At 32.6% G+C, this 22638-nt stretch overlaps 1 protein-coding gene, 1 long non-coding RNA gene and 1 pseudogene across 2 annotated transcripts; 2 read left to right on the top strand and 1 right to left on the bottom strand.

Annotated features, from left to right (window-relative positions):
• Positions 1-22638, top strand: part of LOC144553791 (uncharacterized) — an 87927-nt pseudogene that overhangs the window by 44417 nt on the left and 20872 nt on the right.
• Positions 1831-9886, top strand: LOC144554400 (disease resistance protein RPP13-like). The gene is made up of 5 exons (XM_078302721.1): positions 1831-2047; positions 2196-2791; positions 3429-4217; positions 8409-9704; positions 9825-9886. Exons 2-5 carry the CDS (start codon positions 2202-2204, stop codon positions 9838-9840), a joined length of 2691 nt encoding a protein of 896 aa, XP_078158847.1. The 5' UTR covers positions 1831-2047; positions 2196-2201; the 3' UTR covers positions 9841-9886.
• LOC144554745 (uncharacterized) lies at positions 15233-17998 on the bottom strand. The gene is made up of 3 exons (XR_013511725.1): positions 17473-17998; positions 16448-16530; positions 15233-15452 (listed from the first exon to the last, which is right to left on the bottom strand). It is a non-coding gene; the product is annotated as an uncharacterized LOC144554745 (long non-coding RNA).

Here is a 22638-nt window from a genome sequence, read left to right as displayed (position 1 = left end):
GATCTTCGGTGAAAAATAATTACAAAATGAAATAAAACAATATGTATGTTATTGGACTTCTTTGTAATAAAAATAAATTTAGAGATAGCGGCAAATAAAATTTTAAGGTCTTCGGTGAAAAATAACCATAAAATAAAATAATATATATGTTATTGGACTTTTTTGTAAAAAAATAATTTAGGGCTATCAGCGAATAAACTTCTAGAATTTTCGGTAAAAAATAAATATAAAATAAAATAATACATTATATATTATAATCAATACGAATTCATTTCATCTGAGACCAGAATCTCAAACTTTGGAGTAAAAAAATAAAAATAGAGCCGCATCTAGTGGATGCGGTTCCCAGTAATTAGTTCCACATCCTCTAGAAGTGGTTGTAGTAGATTTATAATTCCACATGAATCGTGGTTTTCTGTTTTTCTTTTTAGAAAATGGTACATTTAAAAATTTTGGAGGTTGGCAACCATACTGGAGTACTTTTAAAAAAAAAATTGATGAAAATATGAGCTCACAATTTAAGTCTCTTGTAATTTTATTAATGGATAATAAATTGGATGCACAATCATTTATATACAAAATATTTGAAATTATTTTTGAGAAAATATTTATTAAGCTCTCTTCAAGGATTTCTATTTTGGCGTCATTTGCAACGGTATCAAATCGTTTGGTTTCATATTTAAATAAAAAAAAAAAGCTAATAAACTTCTATTTTCGGTTATATGGTCTCAATTGTAACAGAATCTAAAATCCATTCAATTTTTTGAGAATTATATAATAGATTGGCAGACAAACACATAATCACAAGATTTGCGAATTATTCTCGAATAATTGTTATTTTGGTGATTCCAAACCGAACGCTGAATTATTCGATTGGCCGAACTTTGACCGAATTAAACCGAATAATTAGCGAATTTTACAAATTTTTCTTAAATTTTATGAATTATTCACGAATTTTTCTCTAATTTTTTCAGAACATTATTTTTTTGCTCTCTTGCATAACTGAGATCTATGGTCCAGATAATTCCGAATTATATCCGAATTATTTCCGAATCACGAATTTTTGATCTTGCCGAAACGAATCCGAATAATTCATTTGTCATTATGGCCGTACATGAATTCTTTCGAGAGTTTTTTTGAAGCAGCATAGTGAGCTGCCGTAAGAGTTGTCTCATTTCATCCGAGTTGAGATCGGCCGAAATTTTTATATATAAGAAAATAAATAAATACAATATTAAAAATAAGAAAGGTACCGTGGAAATTTTAAAAATGGGAAGGCTGGAGGTTGCCATGGTGTCCCAGCGGGATGCCATGGCATACTCCAGACCAAGAATTTCACCTAAAAAAAAAGAAATTAATTAAATTTTAGGAACACCATGGCATATCCAGTCCCATATACAAAAGCTGAAAACGAAACTTTACTTAGCATTTTTCAGCTGAAAAAAGAGCTTTCGTGAGGTTTGTATATGGGACTGGGTATGTCATGGCATCCCTAAAATTTAATTAATTTTTTTTTTGCTGAAATTCTTGGGCTGGGGTATGCCATGGCGTCCCATGGAGATTAAAAATAGCATGGCGTCCCTACTTTTTCAATTTTTTTTTTTTTCGGACTTGAATTTGGCATGGCGTCCCTCAGGGACGCCATGGGCCGTGTACCCCTTCCTGTTTTTAAAATTTTCACAGACCCATTCTTGTTTTTAATATTTTGTTTTTCAATTTTCCTATCATTAAAAATCACGGTGAGATCGGTTGTGGATGTTGCGTTGGACTCAACCCGTTCACACCCAGCGCTAAAGTACCTCTCTTTCTCTTCTCATCACTCCACCAAAAATACCTCTCTTTCTTCTCATCACTCCAGTAGCTAACTAGCGATAGCTCCTTTCTTTTTTGGAGTTAGGGTCTTGGTGTGTTCGACCTTGAGCTTGGGATTGTTAGTCACGGCGAGTGCCAGAGCTAGTCGTTGAGGCTCTTCTATTTTCTTCTTGGTCATTACTGTTGCAAAGTCGAGGAGATTAGAAGAGAGCAACGGATCTGAGATTGGGAAAAGGTATTCCTTTACTTTCATGATGAGTTTTGAGAAATCAAGTTGAGCCATGTTTTTCGGTTTTACTGGTATTTGATTTGTAACAGTTTTGGGATTTGATATTTTGGTATTGGATCCTAATCTTCATTATTCTGAACATTCCCACAATCAGAAATACATGGCAGAAGCTGTGATCTCTGTGCTGGTAAAGCTTGCTGATATCTTGCGCGAGAATGTTCGGGAAGTGCAGGCTGTGCGTGGGCAGATCGAACAGGTGCAAAAGGAGCTTCACTTGATCGAAGCGCTGCTAAAAGATGTTGATTCCAAGGGTACCAGAAATGATGTGGTAACAGTGTGGCTGAACCAGGTCAGAGAAATTGCCAACAGAATAGCTACTGCAATTGATACCTTCTGGGTTAAGATTGAAGCAAAAAACCATGCAGACAGTTCCAATTGGCTTGTCAGGCCATTTAAGAAGGCCAAAAGAAACTATGAAACGTACATGCTCGGCCTGCATGACGAGCTCGAGAAAATCATAGAGGAACTAAACCGGCTTTACCAGCGCCGAACCGACTTGAGAATTGAGGATCTTGGTGCTATTGATGATGTTGATGATGTTGATGATCCAGAAGTTGTTGGCCTTGAGGATGACCAGGCAAAGATTATCGACCAGCTGCTTAATAGCAGTATTTCCAGGCGCACGGTGCTCTCGATTGTGGGTACTGGCGGCCTCGGGAAGACAACGCTCGCCCAAAAACTATACAACAGGTACGTGTCCTTTCTTTTAAACTTTTATTTTTAATATATAAATCTGGTAAATTTTTGTGGAACAATTAATCTATAACGAGAAAATTGGTACATTCCAAACCAACTAGTTCTGAAGAACTCAACTGTCCAAATTTAAATTGTTGTCCTTTCACAAGAAGTGATGATATTCCATTCTTCGATCTAATCAGGAAAAGAAAGATACTGTTATGAATAATTATTAGTAATCAATTACTTTGCATGAAATTCTTACATGTAATCCAGCCTGATGTATGAGTTAAATTATGATGATTTGCATACATGAATATAAATCTTACTCAACTACACCCAATATATGTAGTTCTGATAATTTGTTCCATAGATAATCACCATAACATGTAATCCAGCCTGATGTAGTTATGATGATTTGCATACATGAATATAAATCTTACTCAACTACACCCAAAATTAGCCTCTCTATTTTGGTTAATAAAATTTACAAGATGGTAATAATGACTCCAAATGTTCTTAGCTCCATGCATGGTAAATTAGGTACACATACATGGTTCAAACTTGAAAGAGTCTTCTCTTAACAATAAATTTCTCTCGTTATCTTCCTTATTTTTCCTTGATGTAAAACATTTTTTTTTTGTAAAAACAGTGATAAATTGGAGGGACAATTCGATTTTCGCGCATGGCAGTCCATTTCTCAAACGTACAATTTAAATGAACTCTTGAGAGAAATTCTTTACAAAGTTAGACCTGACATGAAAAGAAAAGATCCACCCATAGCACATAAGGATTTACCAGTGAAGCTAAAGAACTATTTCTTGAACGGCAAGAGATACTTGATTATTTTAGATGATGTGTGGGACATTAATCTTTGGGGGCAGTTAAAAAAGGCATTACCCGAGATGTACAATGCGAGCCGCGTGATCATTACCACCAGATCGCTTGATGTTGCCAAAGCAGCAGATTGCAACACAAAACCGTATAAGCTCCGTTACCTAAGACAAGATGAGGGTCTAGCTCTCCTGTTCAGAAATGCTTTTCAACAACATGTACAACCTGAGAATTACCCAGCTCATCTCTTAGATGTGGCCAATGGATTAACGAAAAGATGTGGTGGGCTACCTTTGGCATTGGTTGTTCTAGGTGGTATCCTCACAAGGAGGGACCGCAACTACACTGCCTGGAACATGTTGTACGAGACCATAGATTGGCACGACAAAGATGGGATACAGTGCTCGCAGGTCCTTGCCAGGAGTTATGAAGACTTACCTCGATATCTCAAAGATTGTTTTCTTTATTTTGCTGCATTTCCCGAAGATTATAAGATTTCAGGAGTGCACGTTACAAGAATGTGGATGGCTGAAGGATTCATACCGAAAAATGGAGCTGGAACAGTAGATGACAAATCTGAGAAATGCCTTGAAGAGCTAGTGGAAAGGTACATCTCTTTTCAGTTCTATTTTTTAAGGTACTTATCACGTATAAAAGATGTCCTCTCCAGGGACTCCCCCGATATTCAATCAATACCCAGTACATGTACATGATCTCCTTTTTACCTCTCTAACCATTCCTCCTTTTTACCTTCCAAATTTAATTTTCAATGATAATATCAAATAAATTTTATTTTACATAAGAATATTTGCACGAAATTTAGTATCTTTTAATGCATAATGGTCAAGGATTGTACCTCATAGAAATAATTTGTTAGAAATTCTCTCATGTCCAAAAATTCAAGTAATTTTGTCTGAAGTACAGCGTGTATATCTGGGAGTAAGGAGTCATCAAATGCCTTGTAGAATTCCCCCGGGAACCTGTCAGGTCCGGGGCTTTTATTATTAGACCATTCTCTTATGACTCCTTTGATTTTCTCCACTGTCAATGGCCTTTGTACATGTGTGAGGTCAATTTGTTGGCCATATAGCTTTAACCGGTGGATCCTTGGAATTTCTGGTGATGTCGTGCCCATTAATGAACTCCAAGATTTTTGCCCTTTGTCTCCATATATCTTCTTCCAGCAGTACCAGTTGTGTGTCTTTCATTTAATCAACCCAACCACTGCCTTCTCCAGTTTCACTAATAGTCTGATTTCGCAAATTTTGACTATTCAGCCTATTTATTCCCTGCAAAACTTCATTAAAAATAAAACCTTCATACACAATTAAATAGAGAGAAATTTTGAAACTAAGAGAAATAATTTGATTAATTAAACTGATTAAAAAAATTTAATTTATCTTTATTGAGTTCGAACCTAATCTTGATTAATTTGATTAATATCAAAGAGACAAGATATGCACAAAGTTCCAAACAATTTTCTGTGTTGAGCCGTAAGGCTGTGCTCCAGAAGCCTGTCGCACAGAGGAAGGGGACGGGAGAGGAAGGAAGAGGAACGCGCTCGTGTTACTTCGTCTACACCCCGAATCGGGGGGTACGAATTTCGCAGCTTTGTACACTTGATTTCCCCCTGCCACAGTTCCGTCTCCCCTCCTCTCCTCTCCTCTCCTCTCCGATCTCCTTCTTTATGGGGCGAGTAAACGAGACGGGCAGCAGCGGTCTGAGCGCGTCTCCCCTCCCTTCCCTTTAATGAGCGTTACCCTCCGCGTTCTGGAGCACAGCCTAAAGGCCAACCAGGGTTTTTTACCTTTTACTTCAAGATTAAGTTTACTGCAATGAGACTGTACACAGTTAATGAGGTATCAATTAAAGAAGATCAAACCAGTTATTTTAAATATTTCTCTCACCTCAACATTGCTCGACTCAAAATATTGTTGTAGATATATACATGGATTGGAAAATTGGCCGAGTCCAATCCGCCGAGTCCAAGTTGACTCGGCCGAGTTAGAACGGTATCGGTCGGGTACAAACATAAATTGAACCGATGAGTGACGAGGAAGAGATTTGAGTACATACTAACATAAATTAATTAATTGGCTTACCCAAATTAAGTAATAAAATTGACAATGACAACACCCACCCGGAGGTGAAGAAAAAGGGAGGTCAAGGATATAATTTGTATTTTATTCTCTTATTTGATTGATCTTGTCTTCTTCCGTTACACTATAATTTGAAGGGTAAAAAAATAAAAACTTTAGAAGATTACAGTAAATCAAAAGAATAACGTCTTTGTCTATTAAATTTTCAATCAAATAAAAACTTTAGAAGATTACAGTAAATCAAAAGAATAACGTCTTACCACTTTTCTTCTGCCCTTCATCCAATTAAACAAGACATAATAGTAGATCTAAAAATCCAAAACTGACAAAATTTTATTTTAAAAGAGTGAAGCAAGCTGATAGAGAGGTTCGCTACTTTACTTGTATAAGCATATGAGGGCATATGTTTATATGTTATTTTTACATTTTTAATGTCCAAATAATTAATTTGAAGCGCTCAACATGTTCTCTATATTAGCATGTGCTTGGAGGCCAAAATTTACATTTTTTGGAATTATTTTACTATTTCTTAAGAATTTTTCAAAATTGTGTTTTTGAATACTTTTTATTATTTTTTATTATATTTTTTACCATGTTAAAATCCGGTTTTGAAATTTCTAAAAAAATAGTGAAATTTTTTCAAAAAAAATGTAAAATTTGATCTCCAAACACAATCTGATATGGAGAAATTTTGAGGCAAAGAGAAATATGTTTGGATAATAAAGTTGATTAAAAATTCCGATCCACTAATCTCGGTCCAAACTTTGAATCTAGATCATTGGTCCTGATTATTCTAGTACATCAAAATTCTAAGGTATTCCATCTATTTTCTATATTATTTGATAATAATTTTTAAAAATAAAAATTCTATTCACTCTTCTCGTTTGTAACTCAAACCAATGATCTAAAAATGAAAACCTTTGGATCGGGGAATTTTTTACCAATCTAAAATTTTGATCGGTAAAATTTCATCCTTCTATATACATAAAAAAGTTGAGGAACTCTTGGTTTTTCTCTCTTATTTTATAATATTTTCTATAAATAAAAAAAATCCTTTCTAACGGATGGGTTGGCTTCTATATATTGTCTTTTTGCTTGTCTAGGTGTTGTAATTATTGGGTTTTCTCAGAGGTTCTTTTGACCGTCTACTTAGTAAACTGGTAATGACTAGGTTTTTTTTTGTTTTTTTGTTGTTTTTTTTACTATTTTCCTGCTGACAAAAGGAGTGGAAATAGGTGTCAAATCCAAACTTTTAACAACGCTTTACTTAAACATCTTTACTGACAAAAGCCTCAAACTTGACTAAAGTTATTGAAAGTTATACCTGTACACTTGATAAAAAAATCAGAAAAAGATAATTAAATTAATAAAAGATTCTGCAATTTGGCCAAGTATTTTAATTAGAAACGATTTGGATTTTTTTTTCTCAAAATGCTGGCTATTTAGTTTTTTTTTTTATCGTCTCGTTCAAATAAATGGCAAATTGCTTTTAAAAAATAAAAAATAAAAAAATAACCACATGACAGGAGTTTGTCATCCTGCTAGCTTTAATATAGAACTGTTGTGTTTTTAATATTTTGCTAAAAGATGAAATGTTCTAACAGACTAATAATCCAAGAACTTTATCTAGTTGGAAAACTAAAAATTTGTTCGGTAAACAGTAACTTGAAGGTAAGAATTGCGTCAGTTTTTTTGAAGATGAGATGCATCGCATGTGCGATTGTGTTGCCATGTCTCTTTACTATTGCTTGCTTCCTTTTTTTGATTAAAGTAGGTCAAAACAGTTACTTTTAGAAATTTCTCTCACCTCAACATAGTCCGTATCAAATATTTTTCAATGGAAGTGGAAGCCCGTAGGTTTTAATACCTCAAACTTTCAGTTAGCTATAAAGCCGGATCAAATATTTTTCAATGCCTGTTCAGAATATTGGCTTTGAGATTCGTGCATAAAAAGTTTGAACGGTTCAGAATATTGTTGTAGATATCTGAAACCCTCGATCGGCACACGTATGCTACGGTATACCGGCCAACAACCTAAGTTAGCAGTTAAGAGTACAAGAATGAGACAATATTCACAAAAGATACCGTATGTATACTCTCGCGGATACTCCCGTCGCTAATAGAAAAACGGCCTTTTTGTTGATATATTAGTTAGCAGTTAACAGTGCGTTACTGATAAATATTTTCATACAAGTGATACAACTATCTAAATAACAAATTAATACTATGAGTATTAGATGTAGTTTTTAGACCTAAATAAAAGAGGACAGCCATATTCTTAATTAATTGCTTCACCGTCAAACAATACCAAAATTTTTAATTTTATCCATATAGAAAAATATATAATGTAACAAAATATATCTAACTCAAACCAAATTTATATGTAACTTAGATATTGGCTGAGTAAGAATTTTTATAATAATAATTTCAGCATTTGCAGTTTCCTAAATATATTTTATATTTCTATCACCTCATTTCGGTAATCCTAGTGGGACCACCGTAAGGAATACCTACTTATATATATATATATATATATATCTCAGCATTCATCATTTATAAAAACTTTCTTTGGACGAAAGATATAGCCAAGCGTTTATCAATTTTTGATTTTAATTTGACTTGAAGAAATACCAACTTATTCATAAACAAATATTTTCCTACTTCTTTGATGTCAATTTGTATGAAAAATATTGTTGTAGGTGCTTGATTCAAGTTACTAAAAAATCATGGAACGGCTACTGTAAATACTGCAATATGCACGATCTTCTACGGGATTTGGCTATCACCAAAGCCAAAGAGGAGAACTTCTTCACCGTATTCTCAAAAGAAGGCGAAGATGTTAACCAACTGTCTGCTATAAAACCACGCCGTGCGGCACTGCAATTTTCCACTCTCACACAGGATGGTGTTTATTCAGAAAACACTCGTTCTTTACTCTGTTTTGGTTTTGGCCGATATTCATCAAAGGATTGTGGCTTTAGCAAATTAAATTATAGTGGCTTTAGTGTACTTAGAGTGTTAACCTTGCAGAGTGTAGATATGAGACAATTCACCCAGAGACAGTGGCCGAAGGGCTTGGTACATTTGAGGTATTTGGGTTTAAGAAACTGTCAAATTCCAAACGATTTATTTAAGAAGTTTTCCTTCTATAATCTAGAAACCATTGATTTAAAGGGGTCAATTTCTGAACGATTTATTGTTTTGGATGTCCTAATTCCAACCCTAAAACATGTATATGGTAACTGGGGTTTCGATTTCCGTTTAAAATGGGATCAACATAGAAATCTACAAACACTCAAGCATGTGAATATAGAGACAGGAATAGGGGAATTAGCATGTTGTATCAACTTACGTACATTAGTGATTCACTTTCAAGGGAGTAGAGATAATGAAAGGGCTCTACAAATGTGGCAAAACTTCAAGGCTGTGCTGAGAAGGACCGAACAGTTGGTCTACTTGGATATTCTACAGGGAGGTGGGATGCTACCATTTGGTGGTACAACGGACTTACCTTGTCATGGGAAGATACAAAATCTAAATCTCGAAGGAGAGTGGATGAGATATATATGTGTTCCAAGTGTTGAGATGTTCCCACCAAACCTAACCAAATTGACGCTCCAATGGTCTAAACTTGAGGAAGATCCAATGCCCATATTGGAGAAGCTGCTGAGCCTCAGGATACTTCATTTAGGCATAGACTCATATTTGGGAACTAAGCTGATTTGTTCAACCGGAGGGTTTCCTAACCTTGAAAAACTGGAGCTCTCTGTACTGGCAGATCTATGTCATTGGGACATAAAAGAGGGAGCTATGCCTGTCCTTCGTCACCTCATAATTCATAACTGTGAGAGGCTGAACGCACTTCCCGAACTACAAAAGGTGCTGACTCTTCAAGAGTTAGTAGTAAATTGGCCCTCACATGAGCTACGTGAATCTATGCAAGGAGATGAAGATCTACACAAAATTCACCATATCCCATTTGTGCGTAAAGAAAAGTGAGACCTCATGCTCTTCTTTGGTTGTAATTAACATTTCTTTACTTGATTGCTGCTCATATATATACACTTTGCTATTGTTTTCATTGTAATTAATTGTTCTTCTCTTAATTATTGCAGGGGTTGGTTAGCATAACAATAAAAGGAGACTACACGAAAGAATGCAAGTAGAGACGAACGGTTAGATTTTGAGTCTCAATGATTGTAAGTTCCCCTTTTTAGTTTGTTGTTCCGAGGTTGTTCAAATTTTCTATAGTCCGTACGATACGTTTCATTTTTATTTAATTTTAATTGTACTCTTTTATTTTGCATGGGGTTGATGTTATTTATTTTATTTATGTAACATTATGAATGATTTCTTTTATATATCATTGTTGTGAGTATATTTTTGGTTGTAATATTAAATACTCTATTTAAAAAAAAAATTAAAAAGTTCACAGTTTTAGACAAAACATAATGATTACTGTTAGCCTAGACTCCAAGTATATAATTATCCGAAAGAGGGTGGAAGAAAAACATAATAAATTAATAAATGGTCATTTAAATTTGGTGTTTGCGTTTTTTTTTTTTAAAATATAATTCTGACAGAAATGAGATTAAAGTTTAATTAGTCGATCCAAACCACTCAACATGATTTTCATATGAAATGAACTTCGAACCAAATTTTATATTTTTTTTAAAAAAAATTACTCTTTTTTAGGTAGGTACGTAGATTATCACCTGATTTAAAGATTTTGACCCATTCAAAAGTAGTGATTTTATTTATGTAAAAACTAGAAATTTTCTAAAAGAAAAAAAAATCTGAAAATCAAAACGTAGATTATAACCTGATTTAAAGATTTTGACCCATTCAAAAGTAGTGATTTTATTTATCTAAAAAATAGCAAATTTTCTAAAAAAAAAAAAAATCTAAAATTTGATTTTCAAGTACACTTTCATATGGAGATTGTGTTGAATAGTATGTTTCCCTAAACTTTGATATAACATGAAAGCCACTCACCTAAATTCAGATTTACGAATAATAAAAAAGAGAGAATATTTAAAGAATATTATACGAATAAAAGTGATGGTTAAGTTATACGGATAACCTTGATCAAACATGCACTTAATTACATAAGGTATATATAACTATTTTTATTTATCTCTGATCTTCATTGGAACAAAATTTTATTAATTCATATAATAAAGTTTGTTATATCAATTAAGAAAATTTTGTTCCAATGAAGAGACAAGTATACAAATTTAAATTAAATGTAAACTCATGAATTGTTTTCCCCTTTTATATTTCGATTGGAGTCCAAACAATTTATAAACTATAATGGGCCATAACACAAAAAGACTTGAAAGTAAAGCAAATAAAATTTAAAAATGCGCATCCAGGGAATTTAACCGTGGTCAGTACCGTGGGAGGGTACTATGATACCACTACACCAGATGCGCTTTGTTGTTAATATTGTAGAAATAATAATTCTAAATTTTAGGAATATCGTATGCTTTATTATCAGTTTCAGAGTCTGACTAACTTGAGAACCTTTATATTATTTATAAATGAGTTGGTGAGTGTTGTATAAATAGAAGACATGAAGTATAAATTAAATTTTAGAGTTGGAACAAACTAACTTTTAACATATTTGAATTTTGTGAACCAGCCTTTGATCTAATAGCAAAGGTAATTCTTTCTGTTTGGGAGATTGCACGTTCAAAAACCAAATGAAAAAAATTATTTATAAATATTAAATATATATATAGTTGAATGGGTTGACCTCCAACCTTTACTTAAAGAAAATTGAATTTCATAGGAATTCTCTTGAATATACTGCCTTCACGTGTTCATGGAGCTATTTAAAATTATTATTTTAGTGAAATCATAAAATTTTGATAACAAAAAACGTTTCAGTTTCCATAGCAACATTAGGCAATATATGTTCTACAAGAGTATTATTTCTGATATAATTATCCGAGTTTTTTAAAAATACTCAAATTTATTAATATTTTATTATAAATAACCAGATGTTTGGCAAAATTATATTTTTACCGAAACCGTAATGAAATTTTACGGTTTGGATTAAAAATTCAAACCGTAAGATTTTCTTACGGTTTGGAATTTTTTTTTATTTTTTTTTTAGCCCAACTTTGCACCTCTGATTAACATATCAAAACACCTTAAAAAATCATGGAAATTTATCAACATGCACTCTTGACTTCATAAAACAAGACTGTGAAGTTTCATACAAAATATCAAAACAGATCGTGAGATATTGGCTCTCAAAAATTGCCCGAACTGCTAAAAGAGTGCTTCTGAGCCCAAATTTGCACCTCTGATTAACATATCAAAACACCTTCAAAAATCATGAAAATTTACCAACATATATTCTTGACTTCATAGAATAATACTGTGAAGTTTCATACAAAATCACAAAACAGTTCGTCAGATATCGGCTCTCAAAAATTACTCGAACTGCTGAAAGAGTGCATCTGAGCCCAAATTTGCACCTCTGATTAACATATCAAAACACCTTCAAAAATCATGAAAATTTACCGACATGAATTTTTGAAATCAAGAATGCATGTCGGTAAATTTTCATGATTTTTGAAGGTGTTTTCATATGTTAATCAGAGGTGCAAATTTGGGCTCAGAAGCACTCCTTCAGGAGTTCGAGCAATTTTTGAGAGCTGATATCTCACGATCTGTTTTGAGATTTTGTATGAAACTTCACAGTATTATTCTATGAAGTCAAGAATGCATGTCAGTAAATTTTCAATATCTTTGAAGGTGTTTTGTTATGTTAATCAGAGGTGCAAATTTGGGCTCAAAAGCACTCCTTCAGCAGTTTGAGCAATTTTTGAGAGCCGATATCTCACGATCTGTTTTGTGATTTTATATGAAACTTCACAGTCTTGTTTTATGAAGTCAAGAGTGCATGTTGGTAAATTTTCATAATATTTGAAGGTGTTTTGATATGTTAATCAGAGGTGCAAATTTGGACTCAAAAGCATTCTTTCAACAGTTCGGGCAATTTTTGAGAGCCGATATCTCACGATCTGTTTTGTTATTTTGTATGACACTTCGTAGTCTTGTTCTATGAAATCGAGAATGTATGTCGGTAAATTTTCATAATTTTTGAAGGTGTTTTGATATATTAATCAGAGGTGCAAATTTGGGCTCAGAAGCACTCTTTCAGCATTTCGGGCAATTTTTGAAAGCCGATATCTAATGATCTGTTTTGAGATTTTCTATGAAACTTCACAGTATTATTCTATGAAGTCAACAATGCATGTCGGTAAATTTTCGTGATTTTTGAAGGTGTTTTGATATGTTAACCAGAAGTGCAAATTTGGGCTAAAAAAAAAAAAGCAAAAAAAAAAATCCCAAACCGTAAGGAAATCTTACGGTTTGAATTTTTAATCCAAACCGTAAAATTTCCTTACGGTTTGGGTAAAAATATTAGTTTGCCAAACATCTGGTTATTTATAATAAAATATTAATAAATTTGGGTATTTTTAAAAAACTCGGTATAATTATGGAAGATTTTTAAGCATTTAATTTGCAATAGGTTTGAATTTTAAATTTAATTATAACAATTAATCACTGTTTAATTCTCAATTTTATGTATGAAATGATCATAATATCCTTGATTAATTTATACATCACAATTTTAAATATCAGTTGTAAATTTAATTGTAATAATTTTTACATCATAACTTTCGTTGTCTTTCATGTACAAATTAAAATTAATTTTAATTATTCGTACAAATATATTTTTCGTATCAAAATAATAAAATATACGAAAGCAAAAATTAAACTAAATAAGTTTAAATAAACATCTCATATATTACAAATATTTAATAAAGCTCTACATTAATTAAAAAAATTACTATCTTTTTCCCAATTAATAAACCATTAAACATATATAAGTTTGTATACTGTAAACATTTAAGAATATTTTAGTCATTTCATACTTAAAAATATCTGTCACAAAATTATCTGTCACAAAATAAAAATATTATCATTGCTTGTATAATTCGAGAGTAGCTAGAGAAAAGGAAGAGAATAATATTGTCAAAATTATAGAAAGGTTAATTATCAATGAATAATATTGTCAATGAATAATAAATGGTCACTTAAATTTGATGTTTGCGTTTTTCTAAAAATAAATTAAAATTTAATCAATGGATTCAAACCACTCAAGACAATCAACTCCAAGCCTTAAATAAATTACTTATAGGCCCCTGCCAGTTCAAGTTCTGATAAATCTACAAGTCAATTATAACACAGCAACACTCAGGATCGCAATCACAGCATTCAGACAGAGAATTCGGCCAACCAACACAAACAAGCATAACCACATGAAGCAAAGGCACCACACTGGTGCTGTACCAGCAAAAAGGAAAACAATAGCAAGGACGAGGTCAGAATCGAAACAAGGCACAGGCCAGCATGACATCAATGATCATATCGAACGTGAAATTCGGGTAATTCGTACAACACCAAACATCAACAGCGACAAGGGAAAAATCAAGCACAATAGTGCACGGCACAAGGAAAGATAACCCAACAAATTGCCTCCAGAAAAATCAACAACCCGTGAGGTCAATCATAATCATCATAAACCCGATAAGGCACAAATCGAACAATAAAAAGAGCAATTGAAGGGTTACCCGAGGTTTAGGTATCTCTCTTTTAAACAGCCAGTACCAAGGCAGCAACGTCGCCCCGCCTCGCAACCGTCCCAAATCAACAAGCAACGAAAATCAGAAAGCACCGAATCACAGCCAAGAGACACAATATGCACCGAATTTCTCAAGATTTCAGGTAATTAGCACTTAATCAGAAGAAAACAGGGCAAAAATAAAAAAGAGCGAGAGAGAGAGAGACTATTTTCCTCTCTCCCATGCATTGCCCCTGTCCGCTCATTGCAAGAGAGGGAGAGTTTTGAGGGTTTTGTTTGTTTTTTTTCATCTTTTTTCTCTGAGGGAAGCTTTTTATTCGGAAATAGCAGAATGGGGGCAGTATTAATTGAGCATTTGTTTTTCAAAAATGCAAACAAACAAAGAGATATTATAATAAAAGAGTTATGAAGCCTCTTTTCAAACTGTGAACTGACACGTGTCCTCCTTTCCTCAACGCGCCTCCACCTGTCTCTGATGGACGGTCCTGATCTACCCTAAAAGACTATTTTTTTCCTTTCCCTAGGCCTTGGGTTGACAAACCCCCGTCATTTTAGGTTTTTCTTTTAAATTGGATTGAATTAAATTGCTTTTCTTTTGTTTTAATGATAATTCATCTCACCTGATTTTATAAGGTAGTAATTTTGAATAGGATTTTAGACTAACTGATATGAACATAAAATTAAATAAAAAATATATATGATTGTAGAACTTGATAATCACGCAAGAGAGAGTCGTTCTCTGACAGGGAGAGAGCGGGAATTTCATTTTTCCTTCTCCACGAAGAAAGAGAGGGGAGGGAGCGGAGGGCCCAATTGCAGGGGCCGAAAGAAAGAGAGAGACGGAGGAAGAGATTCTCTAAAGAAGATGGTTTGCTTTGAGATTCATGCAGAGTATATCAAGGGTCAAAAAAATTCCACTTTCAAAAATTGAATTCTATGATTAATTGTGTCACACCCCAAATCTACCGGGTCTGGCAGCCTGCCGCGTGTATAAATCAAGCGTCACATATACACGCAAGGCAGTGGATCTTTTATATGCATTACCAATATCCTCATTTGCTGCGTCCGAAATATAAACCTGAAAATAATCGGGGAGAGGGGGTGAGAATAAATTCTCAGTGCGAAATTTGCCACAGTTTAGATTATTGGACTTGCAATCAGAAATATTCAAAAATGAAACCCAAACAATAACAGTTCAAACAGATATATATATATAATTATAAATAATAGAATGCCAATGCTCGACAACAGTTTAATCAACCTGAAACACAGTTTACGGAATTTCCAAGATTAATTTCAAACACAACATATATTTTGGCTTAACTCGATTCATAACTCAGTTCATTAGGGCTTGTAGCAATTACAGATGTTCTTTCGAGCTGAACCTTTATCAAACCCACATCTGTAGGGTTACTGACACCTACAGATGGCCAACCGCTGGACCCTTTATCTGACACCCATCTGCAATCGCTTGGCTTAACAGTTTATTAAGGTCTGGTTCGAATCATATAAAGAAAATCCACTTTGGAATCATTCCAACAGTCGTAACATTCAATTGACCTTTCCAAATGCATTAACACGTAGGAAAATGCCACCGAGCCATAGACGTTACAATTGTCACCCACGACCTCAAATCACATATCATAACATATCACATATCATCACATAATCACCTTCCCTCGTCCCAACTGGTACTGGGAATATCGAGGGCCGTTCACCTAAGGCCATTAGGATCCTGGGAATCTAAGTCAGCATACAGCCCGACTTGGCAAATTCATTGGATCCAAGTGCTTAACTTCGTAAATTCATTCACATACATATCAAATCAAATCAAATCAAATCAAATCAAATCGTGGTGACTTTCAATCAAATCAGATCATAATCGATCGACACAACCTACAACCATACCAGCATGCAAATCACTCAAGTCACATCAATTCGAGTTTAATTTGATTGGGCTATGCAAATGCTATACACAATTCAATGATGCAATCAATGATATTCAACATGACAAACGAAAACACAGTTTAATTCCTGAAAATAAAGTATCAAACAAGTCCAAGAATCCCGCACCTTATTATGACGAGCGTACCGCTTAATTTAAAGATCAGGCGTCTCGAATTGCCTCCCGAAATCTGGCTCGACTGAGCCTACACCTATATTATACATTTACTTGGTTTAGTTCGGTTACATTATCAAAACTTAAATTCCAAAAGCCGTCTTTTAATTCGTCAATTCTTTTATACCTTTCAGCTCATGTATAATAATTTAATTCACATCCAATTCCAAATTTACATATACACATCATGTCATATTCATTTCAATATTACAAGGCTTATGAAATTTCAAATCCAATTCACCTTATTTATCCAATTAAACATTCAAAGGCCCAATTTACTCAATTATTTCACTTTGGCCCATTTACGTATCAATTATCTTATTCCAATTCAACTTAATTAAAGGCCCATAATTTAGCAACGGTTTACGCCTCTAATTAACAATTCACCATTTACTCAAAGTCCATTTATAACATTTGAATTTCAGTCCTCTTTACAATTATTTAAATTCACATATGGCTCAAATTATAATACTTCACATGCATGACCGGCCATAGCCTCAAACAATTTACATCTTACAATTTGGTCCCTTATATTTATACAACTCACATAGGCCTTATATTTTATAATTCATACCCCTAAATATAATTAATTTGCAATATGGTCCCTGTCAAGTAAGTGTCTGGTAAATCAATTCAGAACCATACTAGTATCTACACTGGACAGGTACACTAGTACCAGCACCACGCAAGTCATCACAGAAATCAAACGCCCAGTCACAATAACAGACAATACCATTTCAAACAAATCATTTCTTACATTTCAGTCCCTTTAATTCATACAAATCACTATGGTCATATATTTTACAATTCCGACCATTTATAAAAAAAAATCATTTTTGCAATAACCCCTTATACTTAATTTATTCGAGAATTCGATCGAGTCGGGAAAATCAACAACCCGTACTCGAAACTAACAATTTCACATCCTACGACATTAATCAATTCATCAAAACACAAATCAAGAATTTTAGAAATTAACCGAAAGAGAAAATGTCGAAAGAAAGTGATCGGTTCCGAGGGTTTCGTCTCGCCTTGTGGCCACCAAAATTGAATCAACCACCACAGATTTAGCGTCTCCAACCACCATATTAGCATCAAGAGACACCCGATTAGCACCCGCAAGCAATAAGGACGGACCCCCAATTTCTAGGGTTTCACGGGAGGGGAGGGGAGGCGGGAAAAGAAGAGGGGCAGGGGTTTCGGCCGGGTCTGGTGGGTCGGACCGAGAAGGAAAGAGAAGAGGGAGTGGGGCGGCGGCGGTGGCTGGCCGTGGCAGCGGCGGAAAGGGAGGGGCAGAGCCCTGTTTTTGGTGGAGAAGGGAGGAGAGGGGGCAGGGGCTGCAGCTCTCACGGCCAGAGAAGAGAGGAGAGCAAGGGGAGCGGTTTCGGTGGGTTCGCCGGCGACGGGAAAGGGGAGGGGCAGAGCCGCTGGGGTTTGGGGCTTGGCGTAACAGAGGGGGGGGCGCTGGGGCTTGGCGTGGGTTTCACGCACAGACAGGGAGGGAGAGAAGTGAAAGAGAGAATGGTTTTATTATTTGTACTGCTTTAAGATTCGTGCTGAACATATCTAAACGGTTTGAGATTTTCCCAAAAAGTCACGCAAATATGAGATAAGTCAGATGGTGTGAATTCCATGGACCCGAAAATTTAATTAAATGTGGTTAAGTTCTCATTTTCAATTATATTCAAAATCAAAGCAATGAATAGTTTCAGGATTCGTGCAAAATTAGATCAAAGGGTTATAAATTTCAGAAGTTATATGACTTGAGCGTTTGATCTAAAAATTACGTTTCTTTTATAAATTCGAATCGAAGGTTCGTAATAATTTCATAATTAAATTCGTATGTATATCTCAAACATTTACTTCTCGATTTAAAATTCGATTGAATTATTATTCTCACTAATCTAATTAAATCAATTTCTTCTTTTCTAAAATTCAAACGAACTTGTAACGAATTTTTCTAAGTTATGAATTTACCGAATAGTTATAATTTAATATGTAGTGTTATATTTTATTCTATTTTTAAACTCTAAATTTTTATGTACATAATTTCATAATTCGTTTATATCTCGAAATTTTAGGTTCTTTTTAGTCGGTCAGAAAATTTCTGAACGATCGTTAAGTTAATTAAAACTTTTTATTTAAGCCAATTGATCGATTTAACAATTTAATTATGTTTTAAAATTTCGGAATGTAACAAATTGAACCCAATAAATTCTGATTAATCAATTTGAATCGGAATATTTTTGTTTCTTTAGATTCTGTAGAAACATTGGTTGTTATTATTTTATAATTTAGTTCAATTTAATTGTATTTACCATATTAATTCTATCCGTGTTGTAAATTTTGTATTCTAATTAAATTGCATAGTATCTATCTCGAACCGAACAGTTTCAAATTAACTTTTAATTAAAATTTAACTAGGGATTCAAAAATTTTAAGTTGGTCTTATAATTATCTTCATATTTTAATCATCATTAATTTAAAAAATAATATTTTTATTAGTTGCAATTTGTAATTCGTTAATAAATTTTATTTGTTAGATCTTAGTATAAAATTATCTTTCAAAATTTACAAAGATTTAAATCATTCTGTATTTTATTATCAATAATTTGTTTGAATTTACTATTAATCATGTTTTATAATTATTTAACAATAATTAAATCATACGGGTTATAACAATTACGAACTTATTAACTTTGAGATCCACGGAATAAACTTTCAGTCCTCATCAAGTCATTTCTTGGCATGAAAACCGACATGGAAAATGTAGTGGCAAAGGCCGAACAATTAAGCGCAGTAGTCAAATAAATAATAAAAATTCCAGTTTCAAAAATTGAATTCTATGATTAAATGAACCCAATAAATTCTAATTAATCAATTTGAATCCCAATATTTTTGTTTCTTTAGATTCTGTACAAACATTCGTTGTTATTATTTTATAATTTAGTTCAATTTAATTGTATTTACCATATTAATTCTATCCGTGTTGTAAATTTTGTATTCTAATTAAATTGCATAGTATTTATCTCGGACCGAACAGTTTCAAATTAACTTTTAATTAAAATTTAACTAGGGATTCAAAAATTTTAAGTTGGTCTTATAATTATCTTCATATTTTAATCATCATTAATTTAAAAAATAATATTTTTATTAGTTGCAATTTGTAATTCGTTAATAAATTTTATTTGTTAGATCTTAGTATAAAATTATCTTTCAAAATTTAGAAAGATTTAAATCAGTCTGTATTTTATTATCAATAATTTGTTTGAATTTACTATTAATCATGTTTTATAATTATTTAATAATAATTAAATCATACGGGTTATAACAATTACGAACTAATTAACTTTGCGATCCACGGAATATATAAACTTTGAGATCCTCATCAAGCCATTTCTTGGCATGAAAACCGACATGGAAAACTTTGCATAAGGTATTAATTATTTAGATTTTTTAGTACAGTAATGTTATGATAATATTTGATCACTAATTCCGTAAGATTTCCAGACCTATACTTTTGATTATTATGAAATTATATATTAAAGTAGCCCAGGTTAATTGTTATAACTTATACAAATAATGTTAGTTAGTTAAAAGAGTATATTTTGCTATAATCAAAGAGTAATTATTCCTTTCTTTCTGATGTACCGTTTTCTTTTCTCTTTTGTAAATTTGAAGCTTTATCTTTAATAATTCCATTGTTTTTTTGCTTTGAGCTATGTGGATAACCATCATTAAGTTTCATCTTTAATTCCATTGCTTTTGCTTTGATGACTTGAAAATTCATTGCTTGAGCAACCAGCCATTTGTTACTTGTTACAAACATAGTTTTTTTGGCTAGGTCTTTTTGTACATCAACGTTATGATATATTTGCTCAGTAATTCCCCAAGATTTGGAAAGCTATTAATTTTATTATTATGAAATTATATATTAGCTAAAGGAAATTATATATTAGCTAAAGGTTGATATAATATAACAAATATTGTTCGTGAGTTCAAAGAGTATATTTTACTGGGAAAAGAGTAATTATTCCTTCTATATATTCCTTTTGTTCTGTTGTCTACCTTTTTTCTTTTGTTTCTCTTTATTGTAAATTTGAAGTTTAATTAATCAAAAGAGACGGGGATTGTTGAAGAATGTGGTAATTTTGAATTATTGGGATTTTAGTATACTTCACCGTAATAATCTAAAACAATATTGGATATAAAACTTCACCATTAGTTGGAAGATATATAGAGGTTGGAGAGACGATAGGACCTTGATTAACTCTAATCTAATGACATGCATGACCTAATTATCGAGCCTTAAGAAATCAGAGAAGCTAGTTTTCAATTGAACCCCTGCGTTATAATAAAAAGCTAGTTTTTGGATACAGATCGGATTGTGGTAAATTCATATCGCTATCCGTATTTATTTTTTGGATACGGTTGCTGATCGCATATTACACCGATACAAATTGGATATTAAAAGGATACGAATATGGATCAGATATTAACAGATATGAATACAGATACGGATATAATTCGGATATTCAATCATTATGACAAACAATATAATTTTTTTCGTGTAATTTTTACTATTTATTAAGTAACGTTGAAAATCGTTGATCCTGGCTTAACCAAACAGTAAAACTAAAATAGAAAAAAAATGGTAAAAGAATTGTTGATCCAATGTGGCTTAATAAATAGTAAAAAATATTCAAAAAAAATATAAAATTTGGTCTCCAATCACATTTCAATATAGAGATCACATCTAACGGTTTGGATCGACTGTTTGGACTATGAAAATTGAAAAACAATTTAGTTGTGTGAGACCTCATGAACAATCGATTTGATATTAGGTAACCTCTATATATATATATATATATATATATATATATATATATATATAGAGAGAGAGAGAGAGAGAGAGAGAGAGAGGAGGGATCCACTTATATATTTTTTTGGTGACATCGAATTACACGTTATATTTTTAAAGTTTTCAAAGTTCAAACAGTCAATCCAAATTGTTCAACATCATAAATATATTAAAATGTACTTGCAGATCAAATTTTATATTTTTTCGAATTTGTTTACTATTTGTTAAGTATTATACAAAATCGTTGTTTTCAGACCATTGAATTTTTGTAGACATCTGAAGAAATAATAAAAAAATTCAAAAAAAAATGTAAAATTTGATCTGCAAGCCCTTTTAATATATCCATTATGTTGAACGGTTTGGATTGTCTGTTTGGACTTTAAAAATGTATGGTGTAATTCGGTGTCACCAAAAAAAGATGTAAGTGGATACCTCCTCATATATATATATATAATAAAAAAATTAATTATTAACATAAAATGGTGTTGTAGTTACAATAATCGCACAAATATAGAATCCAATATACAAAAAATGGGATTCTGACATTTTGTTTTATTTTTTTTAAAGGAATAAATTGGCTTTGAATAAATCTGTGAGACATGTTGTCAAACTTCATTGTTTGATAAAATGTTACTATTATGCAATTTAGTCTTTCTGACATTATCTAATTACGAACTTATTAATTTGCAACTCTCACCCTTTGTATTCCTTTTTATTGGATGCAAGTCCCTAGAACAACCAATATATGTGAGGGTTACAGAAATTCAATACTAATTTTACATAATAACACAAAGGTAATTAACAATAAAACAAATAATTTGAGCTCAGTACCAAGAAAATCCTAAGGTTTTTATGTTTTCAACCAAAATAAAAAATCACATTTTTTATAAAAAGCCAAGTACACTTCACATTTTTTTTTCGCCAAATACATCATATACGGTTTTTAAAGTAAAACCATGTATAAAAACTTAATCCTATGCGGTTTTTAAAGTGAACCGTGTACAATTCAAAAATATAAATAAAAAAATCAAATGAAACCCTAGATTTGAATTCAAATCAGGTTGTAGGTCTAAATTTAAATCAAGTGGCTAATATCAAATTAATTGTTCCTGAGGTCCTATGTAACTAAGTCGTTTTTTAATTTTCAAAGTTTAAGAAGTCAATCCAAACCGTTAGATGCAATCTCTAATGTACTTAAGAAACATTGAAAATCGATGATCTAATGGTTTAGTCTGATTTTACTGTTTGGTTAAGCCACCATTGAGTCATGTGTTATTCAATCTA

The sequence above is a fragment of the Carex rostrata genome, chromosome 5 (assembly GCF_964058835.1).
Source record: "Carex rostrata chromosome 5, lpCarRost1.2, whole genome shotgun sequence".
Taxonomy (NCBI): Eukaryota; Viridiplantae; Streptophyta; class Magnoliopsida; order Poales; family Cyperaceae; genus Carex; species Carex rostrata.
This window is presented reverse-complemented; position numbering and strand designations above follow the sequence as displayed.